The sequence below is a fragment of the Meleagris gallopavo genome, chromosome 4, assembly GCF_905368555.1.
Source record: "Meleagris gallopavo chromosome 4, MGAL_WU_HG_1.1, whole genome shotgun sequence".
Classification (NCBI taxonomy): domain Eukaryota; kingdom Metazoa; phylum Chordata; class Aves; order Galliformes; family Phasianidae; genus Meleagris; species Meleagris gallopavo.
Window position 1 is genome coordinate 28051251 of NC_139407.1, and position 22580 is coordinate 28073830.

Sequence of the window (22580 nt, forward strand, 5' to 3'; positions counted from 1 at the left end):
GCTGATTGGCAGAGGAATAAAAGATTAAATGGAAATTACAATCCATCTGGAAAGGATTTATTATCACCAAGGATGGACTGGAGTCAACAAGGGATTTTATTAATTCAATTAATAAAACCTTTTTTTCTCTCTCTGCTGAAAAAAGATTAGATAAGGTGGCTGGAAAATAAGGTGTCAGTGATGGGATTAGAGAGGTTCCTGCAATGTTTCAATCATTTTGCTTTGAATTAAACAACATTTGAGCTTTCTTTAGGGGGTGATAATGATTTATTTTTTTTTCCTCCTCCTTTTTAGACTGTAGTTACAGACTCCTTCTCTCACTATATCTGTGCCCCTCATTTAGGTCCAGTTTATTTGGATGTTTGCCTCCAGGTACCCATATGGTGACTGTTTCACTGAGCCCTGGTGCTCCTGGGGTTCCAACCTGCCTCTCCTGGCTGCTAACAGTCTGTGGTTTGGGTTTGCTGGCTGCAGTCACATTTGCTGGGTGAGCTCCATGGACTCATTATCACACCAAACTATCTGCAGCTGTGGTAAGAAGTAGGGTTTAGGTGAAAGCTTTATTTGTTCCATCTGTAATTAAGTGACTTGTTCCAAACTTTTAAATCTCTCCTCCTCCTTTCCTTTGCCCCCAACTAGCTTATCCTTTTAGATCTGTGTCAGGTCCTCCATTCCGTTTCTAGGTCAAATTGCCTTGACTACCTCCTTTCTTCTTATACCTTTTTTCAGTTTTTTGGGTTTATTTTAGCTAGATGGTGTGTTTCTCCTTGCCATCTCCATTTCCACAGTCTTTTTGCCCAGCGTCTTCCCACCTAGCCCAAGCCATAGTTCCTTTTCTCTCTACACCTCCAATGTTCCCACCTATCCTGCTGCTTTCCTTGTGCCAGAAGCTTGGCTGCTGCCCTCTGAATGCTGCATGCTCTCAAGCTGGCCCGCTCCCCACACACCTCATTCTGCCTTCGTGGTCCTGTCATGCTCTGCAGCTAGTCATGCATTCTTGAGCTACACTGAGGTGCTCTTCAGCTTCCCTGTTTCTCAGTGCCTTTCCCTATGTGTTGCCTAGCTCCTAGTACCAGCTCTAGTTCTCTATAAGCTCTCTCTTGTGCTCCAGCTTTTTCTGAATGTAATTCTGACTCAGGTAAGGCTACATTTGGAGCCCTCCAAAAGATGTTGTCACCACTGTACGTGCCCCTGAAAATCTCTGTTGCTCCTTTGACCATCAAAGATACTGAACTCGTACTGTACAGCCTAGGGTTGCAGAAGAGCTCCATCCATTGAAGAGTCCTGGCATTGCCACTGTCTTTCCACACCTTTATCCCATCCCTCCTGCTTCTTTGGCACAGCATGAGTTGTGCTTAGTGATGTTCTCCAAACAGAGTTGAAGCTCAGGTAAAGCCTTATGACTGTTTATGCTTTTTTTTTTATGCTTCTGTTATGAGATGAGACAAAGAGGCTCATATAGGTATTCAGAAGTGTTCATGTCATTTTGTAGGAAGCACTGCTTGTATCCGTGGAGATGCACTACAACTGAAGCAGCCAATGTTAGAGTGCTCTTTTTGTCCTGCTATCCAGGAATCACAAGCAAGCAGTCTCAGGTTTGTTTGCTTTAGGCTCGGCCAGGGCCCACACCCTGTGCGGTCAGCAGGATCAGCCTTGACTCTTAAGCAGGCTGCCAGCACAAGCTGTAGCTAATTAGAAACGTGCTCTTACAGTCAGGTTCTCCTTTCAGAATGTTAATTAATTTTCAAAACCCCTGTTATTTGGAGGAATGGGACCACAGTGACGAGATAAGGAAGATCAGGCTTCTCTTCCAGATCTGTTACACTTCTGGCTTCCCAGCCTCCTGCATGCCAATCAGCCCCACAGTAGCTAGGGCAGGGATGTGAGCCAGCCCTTGGGCACTCTGGAGAAAATACTCCCATGTTAGGTCTCTCCATGCGATTGTCTGTCCCCTTCTCCCCCCTTTATTTTTGCATTCTCTTGTGCTATCTAATTGATGAACCACCATGCTTTTCTTTCTGCATAAAACCATGCAGTCCTACAGCATTACTCTGTGGGGGTGTCCTTGAGGTCAGTTTTCTGGCTCTCAGTCATTGTTCGTTCACAGTGCCTGACCCCCTGTTACAAGCTGTGACCCCTCTGCCCACTCAGCTTTGCGTGGTATTGGGGTGGGTGCTCTGAGCCAGGAGCTGGTGAACCAAATGCCTGCAGCCTCTACAAATTCTGGCACGTGCCGTGTTGTTTTTCGCCTTCCACCTGCAAAATGGAGATAACTGCACTTAACCTACCTGTATCAGAAGAGAGTTGAGAGATTTAATTAGCTGTCCACATGGCTTTGAAGGTGCAAGGTATGTATGAAATATTTTTAAAAGCATTGCTAAGATTAGCTTGCTGAATTCTTCTTTTTCTTGTACAATAATGACAATACATACATACACAACATGTATGCAGAGTGGAAATAGTTAACAGGCCTCATGTGCCTTCAGAAAAACCATCCCATTAAAACAAAACAACACATCAAAGTGAATTAAGCCCTTTTGAAATAATCTTTCTTACTGTATGGAGTTTCGGACCAGCTGAATCCTCTGAAAAGCCAAAGCAGTGATGGGGGGGAGAGAAAGACACTTATTTATGTGAGGTCTGTCCCCCTGTTTGATATTGTGCAGCCAGAAACTGAAAGAAAGGCTTCCCTAGTGTGTCCAAGTTTCTGGTGAATGGCTCCTTTGGGTGCGGAAGTGAGCGCGGGGCTCCTTTCAGCTGAATGGAACAGTTAATGAGTGTTTCTCTGTTCTGCGCTGCTGGAATGAGACACATCCCTCTTTCTAGGTCAATAAGTTAATCAAGTCAAGGATTTCTGTCCATTGTCCTTCTTATCAGTCACAGCTGCATTTGCATTAGGAAGCTTTCTGTTTCTTTAAGCCTCATTCATGTACTGATTAAATCCCTTTCCAAGTCTGCAAAAGCAAATGTCTGATGTATTTTATAGCCATCTCCCGACCCAAGTGAAAACAACATTCAGTAGGATGTGCTTAGAAGCAGATATTAAAAAAAATAATAATAATAAATAAATCATTACTTTCATTTATCTGCTCGTCAGTGATAAAACCAGGGGTCAAGCAGGTAGAAGTTTATATTTCTAATGTGTGATTTTAACTGGATATTGCATAGCATTGATTATCAGTGTGTACCCTAAGAAGCAATGTAAGGTGGGAAGTGAAATTGTTCTTGGATGTTTGAGTAAGTGGTGCTGTAGCAGCTCATAATAACTAGCAGTTGTCATTGCAACATGCTAGATTATATGTTCTTGCCAGCACGTTTCCAGTTCACAAGGATGACTGAAGGATAAACAGGAGGCAAAAAAATGCAAAAATGTCTACCAGTGTGACCAAGGTTGCAATGTTTAAAATAAAAAACGTATGGATCTGGAAGAAAACGTGAAAAAAACAGGTTTCATCAAAATAGTATGAGCATGCTCTTAAAAAGATCATGGCTGGCTTATGGCTGTGCTTTGGTTTCCCATCTGATTCTCAGTGTTGGTATTTGGAGGCACCAAAGGAATCCCTTCTGTGCCCAGTTTTCTTGCTCTGCTCTCTGACCAGTGTTCAGCTCCCCTTAGCCCCACAGAGCTCCAGAGTTATATCCTGTTGATGAGGCCTTCCTCCAAAACAAGCCCAGCAAATGTCAGCCACACTCAAAGGCTGTGGCAGGAGCAGGGTTATCCTCAGAGGTGGTAATCATAGCAGCAGTGCCAACTGTGTGGTGGTGGTAGGGTGTGCCCTTGTGTTTCTGCAGCTGAGGAGTGCAGAGTTTTGAGGGGAGGAGAAATTATATGTATCGTAAAATCATTAAGGTTGGAAAAGACGACTGAGATCATCCAGTCCAACCCCCAGCCCATCCCCACCATACTCACTGACCGTGTCCCTCAGTTCCACATCTCTATGTCTCCTGAACACCTCCAGGGACGGTGACTGCACCGCCTCCCTGGGCATCCTGTGTCACTGCATCACCACTCTTCCTGAGAAGAAATTTTTTCAAGTATCAAACCTAAACCTGCCCTGATACAACTTAAAGCCATACAAGTCCTTGTTTCAAAATGAGGGTGCTGTTATGAAAGCTGAATGCTCAGAGGTATACATGTTAAAAGGTGCTATGATGTAGTTGGACCAACTCAAAGTTTATTTTCCCCTTTCTGAGCCTGCTTCCTGCAGAAGACTGACACTGTCACTGTGCCTTGTTCCTCCAAGACTGAGATGCTCTCATGATCACAACTGTGCTTCCCTTTGCATTTTAATGCCTGCAGACCTATTCAGCCAAGTGTTTGAAATCTGATTAAAAAAAAATTGGGAATCAAGGAAGGATTTATGACTGGTCAGCAAAGTACTAGGGATGAGTGACTCTACTATTACTCTCAAAAATATATACTATATATATATTTAGAGAACCTGTGGTGGTCTCAGGTCAGTTTTAGATATCCACGTACTATGAAAGAGAGCTGCTGCATTTGACATTTGCTGCAAAAACACTCAGCTGCTGGAGCGCAACTGTATATTGAGTTAAAAGATGTGAAGAAAGTGAAGCAATCCTTGGAGTAGCCTGGAGACTGAGTGTTCTGTGCTGCAGGAGTTTCTGCCATTGCATGACAATGTCCAACAAATTTGAATTGGCTCAAGATCAAACACTTATAAATTTTCCATAAAACTAATTTCTCACTGAAAGAAATATGTCTGTTGAATCAGAATGTTTTGCTTTTCAAAGCTACATTACTAATTTTAATAAGACGACATAAGATACATTTTAAACTGAAAAATGTTTTCATAAATGACAGTATGCAACTGTTAGGTTCCTATGCGCCACTTTGGTTCAGTAGTTCCATGGGAAAATAGTCCATCAAAAATCTTGGACTGTGCCAACAATTTTGATTCACCTGTTTTGATAAGGAACAGCACAGCCATCAGTTGGTGTGCATGCACATGGGTGCCTGAAGAGGAGTGGAGGCTGGAGCAGTGCAGTGGTAGGGAACAGCTCTGCACTGAGGATCAGTGGTAGCTGCAAAGGATCTCTAAGGATCCAGCTGGCTAAATATGCAAGAAAAAATGGATAAAACTATCTCAAACCCCCAGCATATTTAGGAGCAGATGACAGACAAGCTACAGATTATTTGAGCGGTTTAATTATTATTATCATTTATTCACGTTAGCCTTTGGTTTCTAGAACTGCACTTTGATTAAACTTCTTTGATTAAACAGATGAATTGACAAGACGGATGTTCCTTGCAGCCCTCTGAAGTGTGGTACAAAATGATGAGCTTTCTCCTGCTTTAGCTTTCCTTCCTGCTTTCTATGTCACCCCAGCCAAGTGGATTTAGGATGAATCAATTGAGACTTAAATATCTTTTCTTACGTTATCTCTTTTTCAAGAAAATATAGCAGCTATAACTGAAAGAAAGGGAGAAAGTAATTTCTTAGCTTTTCCACAGACTATTGTAATTTTTTTATTGGTGAGATAGGAATAGGTTTGCATCTGCCTGAAGTGGAGGGCATTACGGGAAGGGCAGGCAGTGTAGGAGAGGATTTGGTGTGGGTGGAGAGGGTGATTCCAGCTCTCTGCCCTTGTAATTATGCTCCAAAGTAATGCGGAGGGATTGTCTTAAGAGTGGATATTTAACTGTACATTGTCACCAGAGGAGCCACAAGCTGAGTGGGGTTTTCCTGACATCTGGGGAAGCGTTTAGCAATCACAGGACATCTATCTGTGGCCTGCGTTAGGCAGTTCTGCCATTGCAGTTATGCTGGTCTTTAGCATAGGGGGAAGTTCTGCCACACCTCTAGGGCTCATAAATTGAGGACAGCTCTATTAGCAAATAATTTATTCTGCCAGGATAGGCAGTGTTGCAGAGAGGATGAGGAAAGCTCCACCTGATAAAGCCCTCTTTTATCACTCTCATTTATGCATGGTGGTGTTGAGTTGGTTTAGTTTTAATATGGTTACACCTGCAGGCTATAGTACAAGCTCATCAGGTTACAAAATCAGATGGATCTTCGGTCCCCTAATGGGAATCTCTCATCAGACTGTTGCAGTAAAAATAATTGTTCGCGTTGGAAACAAGCAATGATAAATCTGATCAGATTTGTTAAGTGTACAGCTGTAATGAAGTAGCATAGTGATGTCAGATCACCAGAGCTGGTGCACAGATGTGACTTATGTCCCATTATTTACCTTTTCCTCTTAAAATTATAGGTGAAGATTCACGAAACTGGAGCAAAAAGCTTTCATTTTGCTGTGAATGCTTGTCCATTATTTCACTTGATGTAACAAGTTCCAGGTGAACAGGGGAAATGACTTTCATGGCTCTGTTGTTGTTTTTTCCTAAATGCAACCAAGTTATAACACCTATATCATCATGAGAAACTGCTGGTCATTTATCACATCCAACAAGTGTCCCTTCAAAAGGGACAAAATCTAGCAGTTGGCATGATGGTGCTCCAAACTTAATTGTAGGTACAAAACCATCGTGGGTTTGATTCACTTCAGAGCTTCTGTGCTGAGGGCCTGCAATAACTGCTGAAATCTCCGTTTGCTACACCACAGTACAACTAGAGTCTTTCCAGGGTGAGCTTCTTTCCTTCCAAAAAAAAAAAAAAGCAGGCATGGATTTACTCGCCTAGTCAGTAGTCCTCTTAATTGTACTCATATGAGTTCTTAGAGGGGACACAATAGAGTCCACATTCTTGAATGGATACATTCATTATACTTTTCCTGCAGAACTATCTTCCTAGTTTGCTTGTGTCATTTTGTTTTTTTTTTCTTTCTTGATTCCTCCTTCTGTTTCCAGTAGAAATTGCCTTGTGTATGTCATAGGTCATCCCAATCAGTGCATCCCACCAGTGAAATGGCAGTAAGTGATCTACTTGTTCTCTTATGGCACTATGCTTCTGTGCTGTGCAAGGCAGCAGGTAGGAGGGCAGAATGTGCAGTGCTGCACCTTCATGTATTAATGCAGTTCTAGGAGCTGAGCAGGAGATCGTCCAAGTGGAAGAGGAAGAAACTGAGGAGGAAGGAGGAGTAGGGAGAGCAAGGTCAAAATGCTGGAAACTTCTCCAGCAGCTTTTTGCAACCTCTTCAAAAGTGAAGGACTGAATAGATCTTGAAAGTACTCTTTAGATATTCCTAGATGGTTGAAGATGCTGAAAGGTGCTGGAGCAACTGCAGGATATTTGCTTCCTTGTCATCTCCATTTTGTTTTTGCTGATGAAGAGAAGCCAGCTATTCTTTTGTACAAATGGGAGTTACTTGTGTGCTCTAGCAGAGCCGAGAGCTCTCCAAGGTTTTTTTTTTCCAAAGTCTTTGCTAATACCTTCCAGATGAAGAGAAAGTGATGAAGTTGGATTTGATTTGTTAAACCAAAGAAAAAGTCTGCTGATACAGTACTCAGTATTTCATAGGTAAGAACCAATCTCACCAAAGTTCATGGGAGTTACTCGTATGTGATATTAAAAGCTGAGAGATCCCATGGTAAAAGGGTGCCCTAGGGCATTCTACCCCATCTTTTTTTTTTTTTTCCTTTTTTTTTTTTCCTTTTTTTTTTTTTCCAGTCTAAAGCACTGTTTGGAGTTGCAAAAAGTTCTGGTTTTGAGTTCCCATAGTTTAGTCTTCCTAGGAGAAATGTTGCTGTTCTAATATGCTTTATTCAGTTTTGTCGTAAGTCAGGTGGGAACAAGTAGAAAATAAACACTGTTTTATTCTTAACCAGGGGTTTGTATTGGCTTAATTAAACAAGTTAAAACTACTGCATTCTTCAAGTAGACTCCCAGAATAGATGCCTGTGCTCGTGCATGTGTACTCAGACGTGTGCATGCTGAATGTGTGTGCAACAACATGCAAGCAAATTTCTATGTATCAGCCTGACTTATACCTATCTGGGTACTCATAGGTTGCCAATTGCTTTGATAAGATTACTAATGGAGAGGTGTAAATCCTCCTACAAGTTCAGCGCGCTGCTTTGGTAGTTCTGCTGACAGACCAGCAAACAGTTTCTGTACAGAGTGCAATTTTCTAGCTTAGGAATAGAGCCACTTTGAGTAGAACTCAGCGTTTTAGTGAGAAATGTCTAAAACGTTTACATAACCTATTTACATATGAATACAAACATCACAGGCTTTATATTAACAGCCCTTGTTGTTGCTCATTACTATGCATAGAAAAAGACATCAGCATTTCTAGTAGCATCTACAAAATTATAAATATGTGATAGAGTAATTACTGATTTGGAAATCCAAATTATATTAAAATGATTGTAGCATCTGTGTCTCCAAAAACCTCTCCATTTGTCAATTCTAATCTTTTATTGCTTAAGCAATAAACATGATTCTGATGTCTTTACACAGTTCTTTCTGAACATCCCCCCCTTGAAATTAAAAGAAATGGTGGAATCAGTGACTTGATATGGAGGTATCCAAAATCAACCTATAGCTGTTTCTCACTCACTCACCTTTTTTTTCTCCCACTAGGTCAAAGATATGAAACCTGGTGGGAGCCTTTGCTGCAGGTCATCTAAGGCAAGCAGAAGTTGCCAGGAAAATTATGTCAATGAGATTTTGCTTCCGTGATTTTCAGAGCAGTTTGTGCAGGGCTGTTCTTTTGTGCCTTTACTACATACTGGCTTGTTTCAAACGAATGTGAAGCTCCTGTAATACAGGGATGCATTTGGTGTACTCCATACATTCTGTGCACTCCGAGCCTCGCTGCGGTAACTGTGATGCAAAGTAGAAACTGAGGGCATATTCTGATGCCCTTAATCTCAGTAGTGCTTGGTTTCCAGAGGAGTCCTTGCAGGTCTCTCAGCAGCATTAGGTGGTAGATTTACTTCAGTAAGTAACAGTGTTTTTTCATCTAAGGATCACAAAAGGTTTTGTGGGAGGACAGCATAATGCTTCCTATTTTCCAGATGGAGAAATAAGAGTGATGCTCACTGCCTCATAGCAGAACTCATAGGAGAGCCCCATTGCTGCTCCCCACCCAGTCTTCCAGCCACTAGAAGAGGCTGCCTGAGGGAATTTCTACCTCACTCATTCAGCTGTGGTGATTTTGAGCAGCACCTGTTTCCGAGTTTTTCATTTCTGAGCCAAAATTTTGACTGGGGAGAGTCAATAGGAGATGATCTGCCTGGGAATAATGCACTTGCTAGAAACATTGAGTACCAATGTGATGAGTGCATTGATAAGCTAAGCATGGCCCGACAGTGTCACATTGAGCTCTGAAATGGTGTTAGAGATCAGGCCCATGTTTTCTAACTTGCATTATGACAGGGAGTGGACCCATTTTCTGGAGAAGTATGTTCTCTCTGGCATACTTTTCCCAATTTTAGCTGAACTGTATTCCCCCATTGACTTTAATTATGGCACTGCCTCTTAATTTTCACCTCTCTTTACACCTTCTGCTTACGCCACGTGGAGACCTAAAGGCCTATATTTGCATGGTAACAGTTCTGCATGATGAAATGCTGCTGGATAAATAAAGCATTCATCATACCTGCAAGGGAGGTTGGAATAAAATCCTGCGTAGTTTTACTGCATGAGCAGTGAAAGATCAGAAATGACAAATGGTTTGACAAATGGTGTGCAGTGCATTCATAGCATTATTTATTTACTCAATCACGTTGGAATAAGTGAAATGAGCCTGGATTTTTGAGTGAGGTTTCAGTATATTTGTAAAGGCAGAGGCTGCAGTGTTGATGCCCGAGTCCCTGGCACTTGCAGGGGAGGTAGTTGTTAGCTGCAGAGCTGAAGCATCTCCTTCCTGGGCTGTGTGCTTCCAGGAACTGACAGATAGGAGGCTTGGTAGGGACAAAGGAGATTTCTTAATTGGTCAGTTGAAGAAAATAAAATGTTGACTGTCATCTATTATATTTAGTTTGTCAGGGTTAGCAGTAGTGAGTATAAGGATTGTTTCTTTAACCCTGAAGCTGACACATCCTCACCTTGACTGCTTACTGCAGCACCTGAGATACCATTCACCACCATTCTTCTATTTTACTGTCAAAATAGTTCAAAGAGCCAGGCTACAAAATGGACTACTGAAGTGCTTCAGGATTTGAAGTCATCACAATTTTAATGGCATTACATGGAACTGAATGTCTCATTTTTTTCCATTGCTGCTCTCACCTACACGTAAATGGGGTCAAATCTCCAAGCCAGATAACAACGGAGTCTGCCTGGTACTTAACTCTAGCAGTCTAGCATTCACCAGGAAGATAGGATGCCATTTTCAGCCCCTGTCAAAGTGCTTTCTCCATTACCAAGAAAAAGTGGAACCCGTTGCAAAGGGAAGAAATCAGCCCCTACCCCATAACGGTGTTCTTATGAAGATAAAACAAAGGGCTGATGGCCACATATAGAATTAAATCCTACTTTCAGATCCTCAATGAAATATGCATCTGTGAAACTGCTAAAGAGTAGGAACAAAGTAGGTGTGAGGGACAAGGTGAGGTCAGAGCAGCACGCTCAGCTTTATGGTCCTTATGGGGCTTCAGAGCTTTCTGTGATTTGTAAGCCTGCAGGGTGTTGCAGCATGGTTAATTTGGGTGAACTGTTGAGATGAATCATGTTAGCTAAGGAGAACAACAGTGCCAGGCAAATGGGTGCGTTGGCAGCCAGGTGTTTCTGATCAGCCTGTAGAGGGGAGAGGAGCTCCAAGATGCATAACCTTATGGCTTGCGTGCAGGGGCTGGTCCTTTTATTAGAGAGAGGCAAAAATGTCTCAATTCAAGAGAGGTCTTAGGCAGACGGTTTGGGGACTAATGAAACTCTTCTTGTGTGCATTTTTTAATAGAGGCATATGCTTGGTTGTACACTCCTGCTTCCCAGCTTGTATGCTGCTGATGTTCCATAGGGCCTGTAAATGGTGTTCTCCCACTGGGACACGGATCAGACGAGAAGGGAGAAAGCATCAAAATATCCTGTATCTTCTTAGCCCTTGAGTGCAGTAGGGAGAGGTGTGGTAGAGGTAGGTGCGTTCTTTTGGGAAATCCCATTGCAAGATCCAAAAGCTTCACGTGGCTGCAACAGTGCAGCTCCTTGTCATAAAATGGAGGATTTTATTTGCTTTTATTAAGTAACAGAAGCTTAATTAAGTTTTTTTTCTGAATGTAATAAAATGATACAATTGAATGTAGGTCAGTCTCAAGTAATTGTTTCAGTGTTTTAGCAGCTGTTTAACTGATGCTCAAGTGTTAAATTAGAAAGCTGGATTTTTATTTATTTATTTTTTAAAGGGGCTAAGTGGTCTCCTTCTCAGGGGACTGGAAGGTTAGCCTTGCCCCTTTGAACCTAATTAATCAAAGCAAGGCCGGGCTGTCCCAGGGCCGGCTGTGGAATGCTCTCTTAATTGCTCACTTGTGCAGTCATTTGTTTTGTATAACCTGCGATGGATTAAGCTCTCTGACGGGGGCCTTTGCTTCTGTGGTGGAGCAGCTCTAGCGATATAGCAGCATGCTCCTCACCTGCTGCAGGAGGAGGGGGGTGGCTGTCCCTGCGTATGCTGTTCCCTATTGCTGCTGAGTTCTCAGGGCAGAGTGAGAGCCATTAGCTGCTGATACAACCCAAGAATTCTCTGCATATCCTGCTTGCTCTCTTTTATTAAATGTGAAACTTCAGAGAGAGAAACTTGAATGATTTTGTGTGTGCTTGTATAGTAGTGTGTGCTCCACTGGGACCCCTCTGGCATCTTGTGTCTCTGAGCAGCTGTCAGGCAGCTCAGATTCTTTTCCAAACTACCAATGGCCAAACTATTTCCTCCTTCTCTCAAGTATGGAATTTCGCCCCTGAGTCAGAGGGTTTGGGAGAAGCAGCGGTGGGATTCGATGACAAAGTTAAGGCTGCCAGAACATAAGGGCCAGGAATAAAATTTTTTATACCAGTCGAGGGAAGCATCAGGAAGATGAACCAGAACTGTGAAACTTTGGGTTACTGCTGGGCTCCATTTAGCTCTGGTGAATTGGTTTGAGACAGCACATTTCTCGTAACACTTGCCATTAGCATTCAGAAGAAAGCTAGATCATTTTAAGATGTTTCAAAAAGGGATGTTAAAATTTATCTTCCTTTTTATTAGATCCAGTGTACCAAGGCACCCAGTGGCTTTAGAAATGTAAGTAATGACAGGCAGAGAACAAATGTGAACTATAAGAATGATTTATGGAGACATCTGATGAATTTATCCTGCATCTTTACCCTTTCATCCGTCTCCCTGAACTTCAGCTAGTATATCTGAGCTGCATCAGTCACATTTTTCTAAAGTTGACTTGCAGGAGACATGCTCTGTACTCTGGAATGTGGTTTTCCCAGTTTCTGCCCCACCTAATGCTGCCCTGCAATCTCAGGCAGGGCTTTTTTGTTTCCACAGAGCTATCTGGGTTGGATTACCCAGTGGTTATGTGCTCCATGACATACCCATTGTCTGAGTAGAGTATAATAGCCAGCAGCTTTGCGTTCTCCATGAGAACCGAGGAGTCTCGGGCCATTTTCAAACAGCTAGGCCCTTTTGTAGCTGCTCCAAGAATGAATCTCTTTGGAAAAATTCATTGGTGGTGGGAGGCAGAGCTTTTTTGGAAGTCTTGGCCTTTGTGTTTAGCTTCCTCCAAAGAAGATTTCTTAAATACAGCAAGCTTAATCCCATGAGAGTAGTGTTACAGTCTCTGTACAGTGAAATAGACAGCACCCCACTAATACAGCATTCCCCTCATCTTTACAAAGAATTACAGGAGCCCTGTTATTCTCTTCCTAGTAGTTTAACTGTATGCTTTCTAATTAAGGGCAAATAAGGTATGTAATGTGCAAACAGCAGAGGATGACCAGTGAGAGTTGGGCAGGGTGAGGAGCTGGAGTGCTAAAAACTTCCCCACGAAGGACGGAGAAGTAGGAGGGAGTGGTGGGACTGGATGGGAAGGATAGGGATGTGTGATTCTCGACTTGCCATGGTTTTTTGTTGAGCGCAGTGTGAGAAAGCCTCAGTGGATCTGCTAGACAGATGTGCTCAGAACATCATCCCTCCATCCCATCCACATGCCACGTGGTGTATGCACCCACAGAAGGCTTGGCGCTATCTTTTGACAATGTGAGGAACTTGACGATGGCAGTCTCGAGTAATACGTCTAAGATTAGGCTATTTTTTTTCTTTAAACATTTCCTTTCGTATATACTTTGGCGAGGCAGTGCTGGGTTGGAAAGAGCGTGAAGGTTTTGTGACGTTGTGCTTTCTCTTGAGCTTAGAATCAAAGTGCAGGCTGCCTTTCTTCAAGCTTCGGGCTGAAGATCAAAGAGACAGAGTTGGCTACATTTGAATAAAAAAAAAATCCCTTTTGAATATCAAAAACATATTTGGTTCATTTCAGGACTCTTGTGAGAAAGTTTGGTTTGTTTCTCATTATTATTTTTACCTCCAGACTGCCACAGGCGGGCCAAGACTCCCTTGCCCAAGGTGCTGCGCAAACTCAAGCTCTGTTAACAATGCTGCGTTAATGGCACATGCCCCTGGCAGGCCATTTGCTTCGTTCATTAATACTATTATTAGTACTATTATTTTGTCTGAACAGATTTAGCCGTGACGCTAAAGGCATAACCTGCCACGTGTTGATCCTACAGCTCATTTGGCTGGCCTAAGGCTGAGGGGCATTACTTCCATAACTGAATGCTATGGACCTTCACTTAAAGATCCCCTCGGCATTGGGCCATCGGCAGGAGCAGTGAGGAGAGGGTTGCTCTGGGCTTTGGAAGCAGTACTGCCTCAATGCGTTCAGTTCACTCCTGAGTTCATTGGGGAAGTGCCCGGCGCTGACCTCTCCTGCTTTTTGGACATGTTCATTTTTGTTTCATTCAGACATTCAATTATTATGTCAAATTTGAGATGAAGGGCAGTACAAATGATTGGACCCCAAACCTTTCTTTAACCCCATTGGCAGAGGTGAAAGGCTACTACATTAAACCCACCAGCCCATGAATACAGATTATTTGAACTCATTTAGAGACAACATTCTCTAATCTCACTTTTTCCTTTCACAGGAACCTATTTCTGGCTGGGAGAGACAGTAAGCAGCAGCACTGCTGTTGTTATGAGCTGTGCAATTCCTTGTACTCCAAGGAAGCATGACAGTTATTGAGTGGGGATGCAGTGAAAGCAATACAAGATTCTCTTTTCTCTTTTAACAGCAGGACCAGAGTATCTTTTGTATTTACTTTTATTAATATTATATTTAGAAGATGTCTGAATGTTTGCGTTCAGGTTTGCTTTAAGGATAAGTGACTCTGAGGAGAGAAGGTGGAATGTAGCAGCAGCTTTTGAGAATGATAGGAGGGGAAGATGAGATCTCTTCATTGGTGCCTGGGAGAGAGAAGTCCCCACCTCATGTGAGCTGCCACTTCTGTCCGCTCTGAAATGTGTGATCTCTGATGGGTCTTGCTGTGGCAACCCTCCAGCCCTCTTAGCACACCTCAGAGCCATCAGAAAATGGTAGCTGTTTCCTCTGCCTACTGCAGCTCCCAGTGGCAGCACTGAAGAAGCCAAAAGAATGGGCTTCAGCTTGCACTGACTTGTGCTGAAAGAGCAAGGAAAACAAAGTAAGGTGGAATGCCAGCTGAAATTCAGCCCAGACCTCCTTGAGCCTTTAATTTGACCTCCTAACCCAAATTAAAAGCCAGACTGTTTTCTGTTCACAGTTATTTTAACTAGTGTTAACTCTGCCTAAACCACCAAGCCTTTTATTGCTTCGTTTGCTTTAGGTGTTTACTCTCCTCTCCAGATATCCTGCCAGTGTTTCGTAAAGTGGATTTTTATTAGGGTGCTACAGAAGTTTATGGAGTTGGAAGAAGTAAAGTACCTGTAAAAGGGGAGATGCAGTCCTTTAAAAGATGAGCTTTTACAGCCTGAAGGCTTGCCTGGTTTTGTTTTCAGCCATACAGATTGGCATCCAACAGAAAGTGAGGGCTCACATTGCAAATGTGTCCTTGCGCATGCCCTCAGCTCCTTGAAGCTGGAGCAGCCTGAACCTTTTGACCAAAGACAGCCAGTGGCTTGGGCAGCTCATCCTCCTATCTGTCCTTGGAGAATAACAAAAACCGGTCCCACTGCCGGTCCTGCTCAGTAATCAGCTCCCCAAGCTGAGGCCCCTGGCACAGTGCAGAAGGGTGCCCCGAATTGCCCTTAAATCTGTTACATCTTGCCAATTCGCTGTTAAATGCTTCTTGTTAAAATTTAAGGGCCTTATCAATGAGTTGCAAGAGCTTAATTCCCTTCTTAAACTTTTTCCCTATGTAAAACTGGTATTTAAATTCTTTCCAGGACCTGTTTTCCATCTTCTCACAGGCTCTCCATGACACATGCAGGCAGTCCCCTCGGTGACCTTTGCAGCTCCAATTGGGCTCGGTCGGATTTTTCTGCTCTTTGGCTGGTTTGGATTTTGGTGTGGCTTTTGGTGGTTTGCTTTTCTTCAGTTGTGCCTCACTTAATATAAAAATAATAATCAGAGGAATGAAACGGCTTGAAGCGATAGAAAGAGGAATCTTTTTCAAATAAAACATCATAAGCTTTTACAATAGTCGTAGCGGTTTAAATGCATCTTGTTGGCACATTGCCACCAAACTGCTCAGTGAGACTACAATTAGAGTGCTCTGTGCCTCTTTCTCTCTTAGTTTGACCAGGGAAGAAGCAGCCTCACTGACAGCTCTGGCACCTGGATAGATAATTAAAATCCGTCAATAAAACAACAAAATGCAGCGTGCAGAGGGACTCGCCTGCAATAGCATTAAACACCGCAGATAATTATATCGCAGCAGAGGTTGGAAAGGCAGCTTCTACCTGCTCCAAAAGATCAATAAAACAGACCAATTCGTAATGAAGAAAATAGTCCAGGAACTGGATTTTCATCTCCCTGTCATTAGATCCTTCGCTTTTAATGTTTTGCAAAGGCAGAAAAAAGATTCTGTTGAGGAATTCTTTGGTTTTGAATGGCAAGCATGCTGAGGATTTAGCTTTGCTTTTGTGCAGTGTTTTATTGAAAGCAAATGTGGTAAACCAGAGGTTTTACCCAGAGCTTGTGGTTCTGTTCTCTCCCTCCACCCTCTTCTACTTGCTACTTCCCTTCCCTCTTCCTTTCCCTTCTTCCTTTTCCCTCTTATCTCATTACTGTTTCCCCTTATTTGCAATCCATCAGAAGACTCCTCTTAAAAGTAAAATTTCGCTTTACTTCCTGTCTGTTTTCTCCAGGGTATTATTATTTTTTTCATCTTGGCCCTTCCTAAAGAATTGACTTGGAAATACCGCATATTGACAGGAAAGAAGACACTTCTGGCTGACTTATTCACCACAACAAGCTTTTTCTTAAAGCAATCATCCAGAGAGGAGATTTCTGTGTTTTAGAAAAGAAAAAGAATGTCTTGCAGCGTTGCCATGAAGGATAATGAATTAAATCTGTCTCTTACTGTAAAACCATTAGAAAAGTATAATAGACCTTGAGAAACAGTCTTGGATATTGATGTCTTGGCTATATTATCGTGTCCATTCATGTGATGATTGCCTTGCCTTTACAAAAATAATACAGCCCATGCAAAATAGTTGTCTCAGTTGAGCATCTCTTTTATCCAGTGAGCATGAAGAACCCCCTTGTGTGAGTTAGCACAAGTTGTGATCAGGGCTAAGTAGCAGCAGGGAGGGATGTGAGATGGATATTTGGATCTCTAGGCTTTCTGCAGCCCCATTCAGTGTTTTCTGGTTGCTCTCCCCAGCATGATCATTGCTGTAGTGATTTTTGGCACCCGTTCGCCTTGTCTGGGGCAGATGGTCTCCACCTGGGTGGGGGGACCTGGGCTCGTGCCTGCAGTGATTCATGCTGAAGGGCTTTTGTTTGGGATCAATCTTTTATTTTCTGCTGCCTTGGCGTTTTTGTTCTGGCAAACACAACACCCCAGACATGTCTAGTCTGATGCTGCTGACATGTCTGTGCTATTAAAGTTTCTGGAAAGGCCTAAAATAAACATCACCTGCCAAACTATTATTTCTTCCTTTCTTTCTCTTTTGGGTAAACATATCAACAATGTCAGCATTGGAAAAAATCAAAGATGTCAGAGGAGGAATAAGCAGCTGTTTATATCTGAAAGTGCTTCTCCCTCGCTAGCACAAGATGACCTTGTCACTTAAAAATCATAAAAATATTGCTGGGGAGAAGGAATGGAAGTGCACTAAAGGGAAATGAAGTTTGTTTTTGCTTTTTTGTTTTTTTTCTGCTCTTGTTGTTTTAAATTTGAGTTTAGAGTTGCAAACAGAGTTGAGCCCTGCAGCTGGTACTGAACTCAAATGTTTCCTTCAGTGCCACTGCTGCAAGTGGAAAACAAATACTGCTGACTTATTATTGTCTCACATTAAACTCTTGAAATTCACTTTTCACTGGAGCAGGGAGAAACTGTGCAAAAATAATGCTTGTTTTCTATTACACTCTATGTGTTACACTGCATTGACACCTTCTAAGATAAACATTTTTTCATATTTGAGAGATAAAACAGGCACCTTGCTAAGTGGGATTAAATGGAGTTAGAAAGACAACATAACCACCTTTTTTTTTTTTTTCTAGTGAGTGGGACAATTTACATGCTTTCTAGGAGATAGGGTTTTTTCTCTAAAGCATGTACGTGAATGATCTGTTTCTAGGATGCTGGGTGCTTAAAGGCTGCTGAGTACCTCCCACTGATTTTTGAGAGGATTTAGGGTGTTCTCCTTCCTTGAGCATACAGCCTTCTGTCTCTCAATTTGGACATAAAAGGGAGATCTCCAATTATGCTTCATTTTCTGACCTCTTGGTGACCTTCTGTGCCCCAAAGAAGTAGTAATTTTGCAAATGAGAAGAGTTATAGACATATGCCTGCTAGGAACTGGATGGAGCCCAGCTCATCAGGCACATGGCAGGCACAGAATGCCAAGCACCCTTCCCGTGGTAATGACTTTATGGAATTAGAGTGTTGGGCAGGATTTGGAGGTAGGGGTGAAAATTGCCATATCCCTCAGTTGTCTTGTCCTGGCCTGCGGTTGCCCTCATTTGTCTCAACATATTAGAAGAACCTGCTTTGCCATTGGTGCCAAGAAATCACAAGATTCAGTGTAAAATCCCTTGATTTGGAAAGAAGAGCAATGCTGCTCACGGGCTGGTTTGCTGGGAAAGGAGTAAGGCATGATTACATGTTTTTCTCTCCCTTTCCAAGGCTTTGGATGCATCTTCTTTTATGAATCTCCTCTGTCACTTCTTGTTTGTCACTTAGTGTCAACTGGGCCTTTAATCTTTCTGGAATGAAATATGATAAAGCCAAAGAGACTGAGAACCTGTTACAAAAGTGGAAAAAACTATGAACAAAACCATGGCAATCAGGGTTGTATTGATGAGTGTTTCTTACCCTTTCCTCCCCTGAAAATTTTTGTAGGCTGATGTCTGACAGTAATAGATGGTTGAATGGGTGTTAGTGTTTCTAACCTTTTTAGTCCAAATTGCCTTCTTCCTTTAAAGTGTACTGGAATGAGAACTGGCATATTTCATCTCGAGACCTTAAAAAGAAACTCAAAATGCCAAGTACAGGGTATGGTTTTGCTATCACTATGAAATATGCTGAAATATATGTGGGAAAGATTTTTTTTTTTTGAGCCCTTTTTTTTTTTTTTTCTTGGCAAATTACATGGGGTGCTGCCACCACTTTGTATTTCAGATTTTGGGTAGAGTTTCTCATTTTGTTTTTTCTTGCCTTTCCCAGGTGGCACTGTCAATTTGTTCTCACCTTCTTTTGAAGTTTCTGTGCTGGGTAATCATGTGTGTTTTGCCATCCCCTATCCAGGGCACTGCAAATGTTTAAGGAGGCTGTGGCACTTGCTGGGAGTTAGGGTGCTAATGTATGTTTTCTGCTGCGTTCCCCACTCACCTGTTATCTCATGGTGCTTGTATCTTTGATGATATCCCAGAATGCACTACACTAAAATGAAGCTGCTGTTAGCAGCCTGAAGCAGTTGGGCTTCTAACCCAAATTTTCAAACATTGGTTTCAAACATCCTGATCGTTTTGGATCCTGACTCAGAATTTTGAAATGCCTCTTTGTTCCATTGCTCTCACTCTATGTAGCATGGCCAGGATTGTCCCCAAACCCAGAGAAACTATTGATTAGGCCAGTGTGACTGCTTGTTGAAAGGCACATTGAGCCCGGTAAAGGCTTTTTGTTGAAAGTGAGGTGCTGGATGCTGTTCAGTGCCTCTCCTGGAAGGCTGCCTGATCGCACAGCCCTAGCTACCTGTGATGTCCCCGCCAAGCCACCTGCCTGCCAGCAGTGAGGCTGAGGACAACAAAGCCAGCCTTTCTGTTAATAAAATTATTTTTCTGTGTATCTGATAAAACTAGTCGCTTGCTGTGATAACTGTCTTCTTTCAACAAGAAAACATGAAAATGTCTCAGCCCTCTGGATTATCTGTTATCCAGCAAACGAGTCTGATGAGCAAACGTATCAGCTCTTATTAATCTTTCCATGAAATTAAAGAAATTATGGAGCTTAAGGCAGTGACTAATGAATCAATTTTAATTTATGGGCTCAAATAAAATCCTCATTAAGCCTGACAAACTATAGCCTCAGGTAAACACGAAGTATTTCCACTGTAGAGCTAAATGAGCTCTGTGCTGGATGTTGTGGCTTCTGCCAGCAGAGCAGAGGGGTCAGAGGTCCCTTGTCTTGTCGCAGGAGGCAGCAGCTTGGAGAAAGTAAATGCAGTGGTCCAACCCCTAGGAGATCTGCTTCTGGCATGAGGAAGGATAAATATCAAAGACTAATTATATTTCTTTCTCTCTCTTGATTGTTTAAAAAAAAAAAAAGTGAAGATTTTTTTTTCCATTGAGTCATTTATAACTAATGCAAGTATGTTGACAATGTATGAAAAACTACTATTTTGTTTTCTAGACAGCATATTTGGTGAACTGTTCCTTTTCCTCTCAGTGTTACTGTTTCCAGCCTCTGCTTAGCCCTAAACAGTGTTATTCAAGATGACTGTTTTTGTGGGAACGTTTCATAAATATTTTGTAAAAGCTGTTTATGCATGCCATAAAACATACTATGATTACTTTTGCCACAAATGTTGTTGCTTTAGTTTTTGCATTTCATTTGATTGAGATGCTGATATTTGAGGTTAGCTGGGGTTAGTGTGATTGGGTTTGACTTTCAAGAAGTAAAGGACCACACACTCATTTTTGTGTAAATCTTCTTTGGTTTGCTTTTACAGAAATGCCTCCTGGTGCTGTAAGAACTGCTTGGAGGGGAAGGAGTTGTGCCACCATATCTCTTCCCTTTCGAAAGAGCTGCCTCTTTATTGTCACTTCCGAAATCAGAGCACATTTTGTGCACAGGCAAAGAGTTATCCTAGGGGTATGGATTAGCTGAAATTTAGTTAGCATGCAAGAAAATGGCAGCCTAAAAAGCAGTGGCAATAAGCTGATGTGATGCGTCAGTGTTTCCATCAGCCTGTGCGCTCTCCCCTGGGGAGCTTCCAGAGCTGATGGTGAAGACGCAGTTCCTGTATCTTCTCTCCTGTTGATGCTGTGCCAGAAGTTGTGCCAGACTGTCTTCTGACTCCTTTTTTTTTTTTTTTTCCTTTTTTTTTTTTTCTTCTTTTCAGATGCAGTAATCGGACCCAATGCGCTGTTGTGGCCGGCCCTGATGTGTTTCCAGACCCTTGCCCTGGGACGTACAAATACCTGGAGGTTCAGTATGAATGTGTCCCTTACAGTATGTATCTTGATATATTTGCATTTGTTTCTTTAACAGAGAATTGATTTAATGTTGAGAATGATCCAGCCTTGAGCTTGTCTCTTGTTGCCTGAGGGCAAATGAACACTCGATGACAAACTGTGTGCATCATATGAGACAGAGCTGATAAGATATGAAAAATTGTCTTCTGTGCAAGGTTTGTGCTTACGTTGAAAAACATCCTAATAATACCCCACGTTTGCCTAGCTGCGCAGTGTTAGAGTTACAAGTCACCTTCTGGAAAAGCCCCATTAGTGAAAGCATACTGTAAAAATGAAGTATTATTGCTAGCTTATAACTTCGCTTTCCAGACTTTTATGCTTGTACTTGAATGACAATGCACTTTGGACTGACCTGTGTCTTTTTAACTGATGACATTTGATAAGTGCCTTAAATACAGTATTGTGTCACTAAGGAGACAGAAAGATAATGTTTTGGGAAATTTGGTGTTTGATGGTAGAAACAGCTAATTTATAAGCTTCCAAAGATATGAAGGCAAATTGCGTACTTGCCATTTAGCCTGAATTTTGGAGTGTAAAAAGACAGATATGTAAGTTTACAGCAATATGTGCTGAGTGGGAAATGTCAGAGTTGGAAAAATTGAGGTGTATCTCAGAACTTGCTTTCTGGGGGAACTGAATTATTAGATCCAGTTATGGTCATAGAGAGTTGAACCCTCATCTCCAAGCAGAGGGGTCCACATCCTTTGAGGGATGGGGGCACAACTTGTCTGTATTGTGTTTTTCTACACAAAAATGTGAAGCTTCTAAATGTGGCAAGGGATTTTTTTTTACGGGGTGAGCTATTAAACTCATGGAAAGTGTGACATCAAGGGCTTAAGGTCTGCCTCAGCAAGCTCATACCAAGTGAGCTAGCTCAGGCAGACCATTTGGAGGTATTCCGCTCTAAATGAGGCCTTTCATTGTACAAACAGCACTGTGTATGGGGAGGATGGGGAGGGGGATAGGTTTCTGCTTATCGTAGCAGGTTGTATTTTCTTATGATTTGTGATCTGCATGAGGCATGCTGTTCCCTCCTGAGTCTGGGCTGGTAAAGTAATAGCCATTATGTAGTACCCCTCTGTAGCCTTTGTTACATATAAACAAAGAGGAATAGTGGTGCCTTGTGAGAAAGGTAATATGTGAATATTGTGCCCTGAGGTGTTAATCGGCCTTGTGTACAAGATGTAAAGTAACTCTTGTGAGAGGTTGCTCAGTACAAAACATACAGCAGGGACTGAATGTGTTTTAATGATCTGGACGAAATGAGGAAAACAAGACCAACAAGCTGAACTACCTCTGCAGTTAAGTTAGTGGCTTTGATGACCACTTGCTTTGTTTATGAGTCCAAGGTACTGCCTATCAGAGTAGAGTTATGGTGAAAAATAAGGGACAAACATGCTGTAAATAGGGATCTTATCTATTGAGTTTGTTGTTCTGTACCTTTCATTGCCTAGGAAACTTTGAGTCAAATCTTAATGAATTGTTACTCGGTGTAGCACCATGGAAGTTGGCTGGTGGGACTGCATTTGTGGCAGCTATGCATTTTCACCTGCAGCAATGTAGTGAGAAATGTGAAATGTTCTCATAGCCCAGACTCTTCCTGACTTTGTTACTGCCTTCCACTTCTTATGGGGAAGGGTAAGGCCTGGCACAGGGGGTCGGCAAGGCTATATCTGGACCAAAGCTATTCCTGGTGAATGAAATCTATTTCCGCCTTGGTGAGGCCTCTCCCATTTACCATGGTTCAGCTGGGCACTGGAAACCTATTGGGTTC

At 42.3% G+C, this 22580-nt stretch overlaps 1 protein-coding gene across 7 annotated transcripts in view; it reads left to right on the forward strand.

The window, feature by feature from the left end:
* The window catches only part of ADGRL3 (adhesion G protein-coupled receptor L3), a 490337-nt gene that overhangs the window by 256720 nt on the left and 211037 nt on the right, over positions 1-22580 (forward strand). For all 7 annotated transcript variants that reach the window (XM_085222627.1, XM_085222629.1, XM_085222628.1 and 4 more), the window contains exon 5: positions 20674-20783. In XM_085222627.1, coding sequence (XP_085078753.1) covers positions 20674-20783 — 110 coding nt within the window. The remainder of the gene's footprint in view (positions 1-20673; positions 20784-22580) is intronic.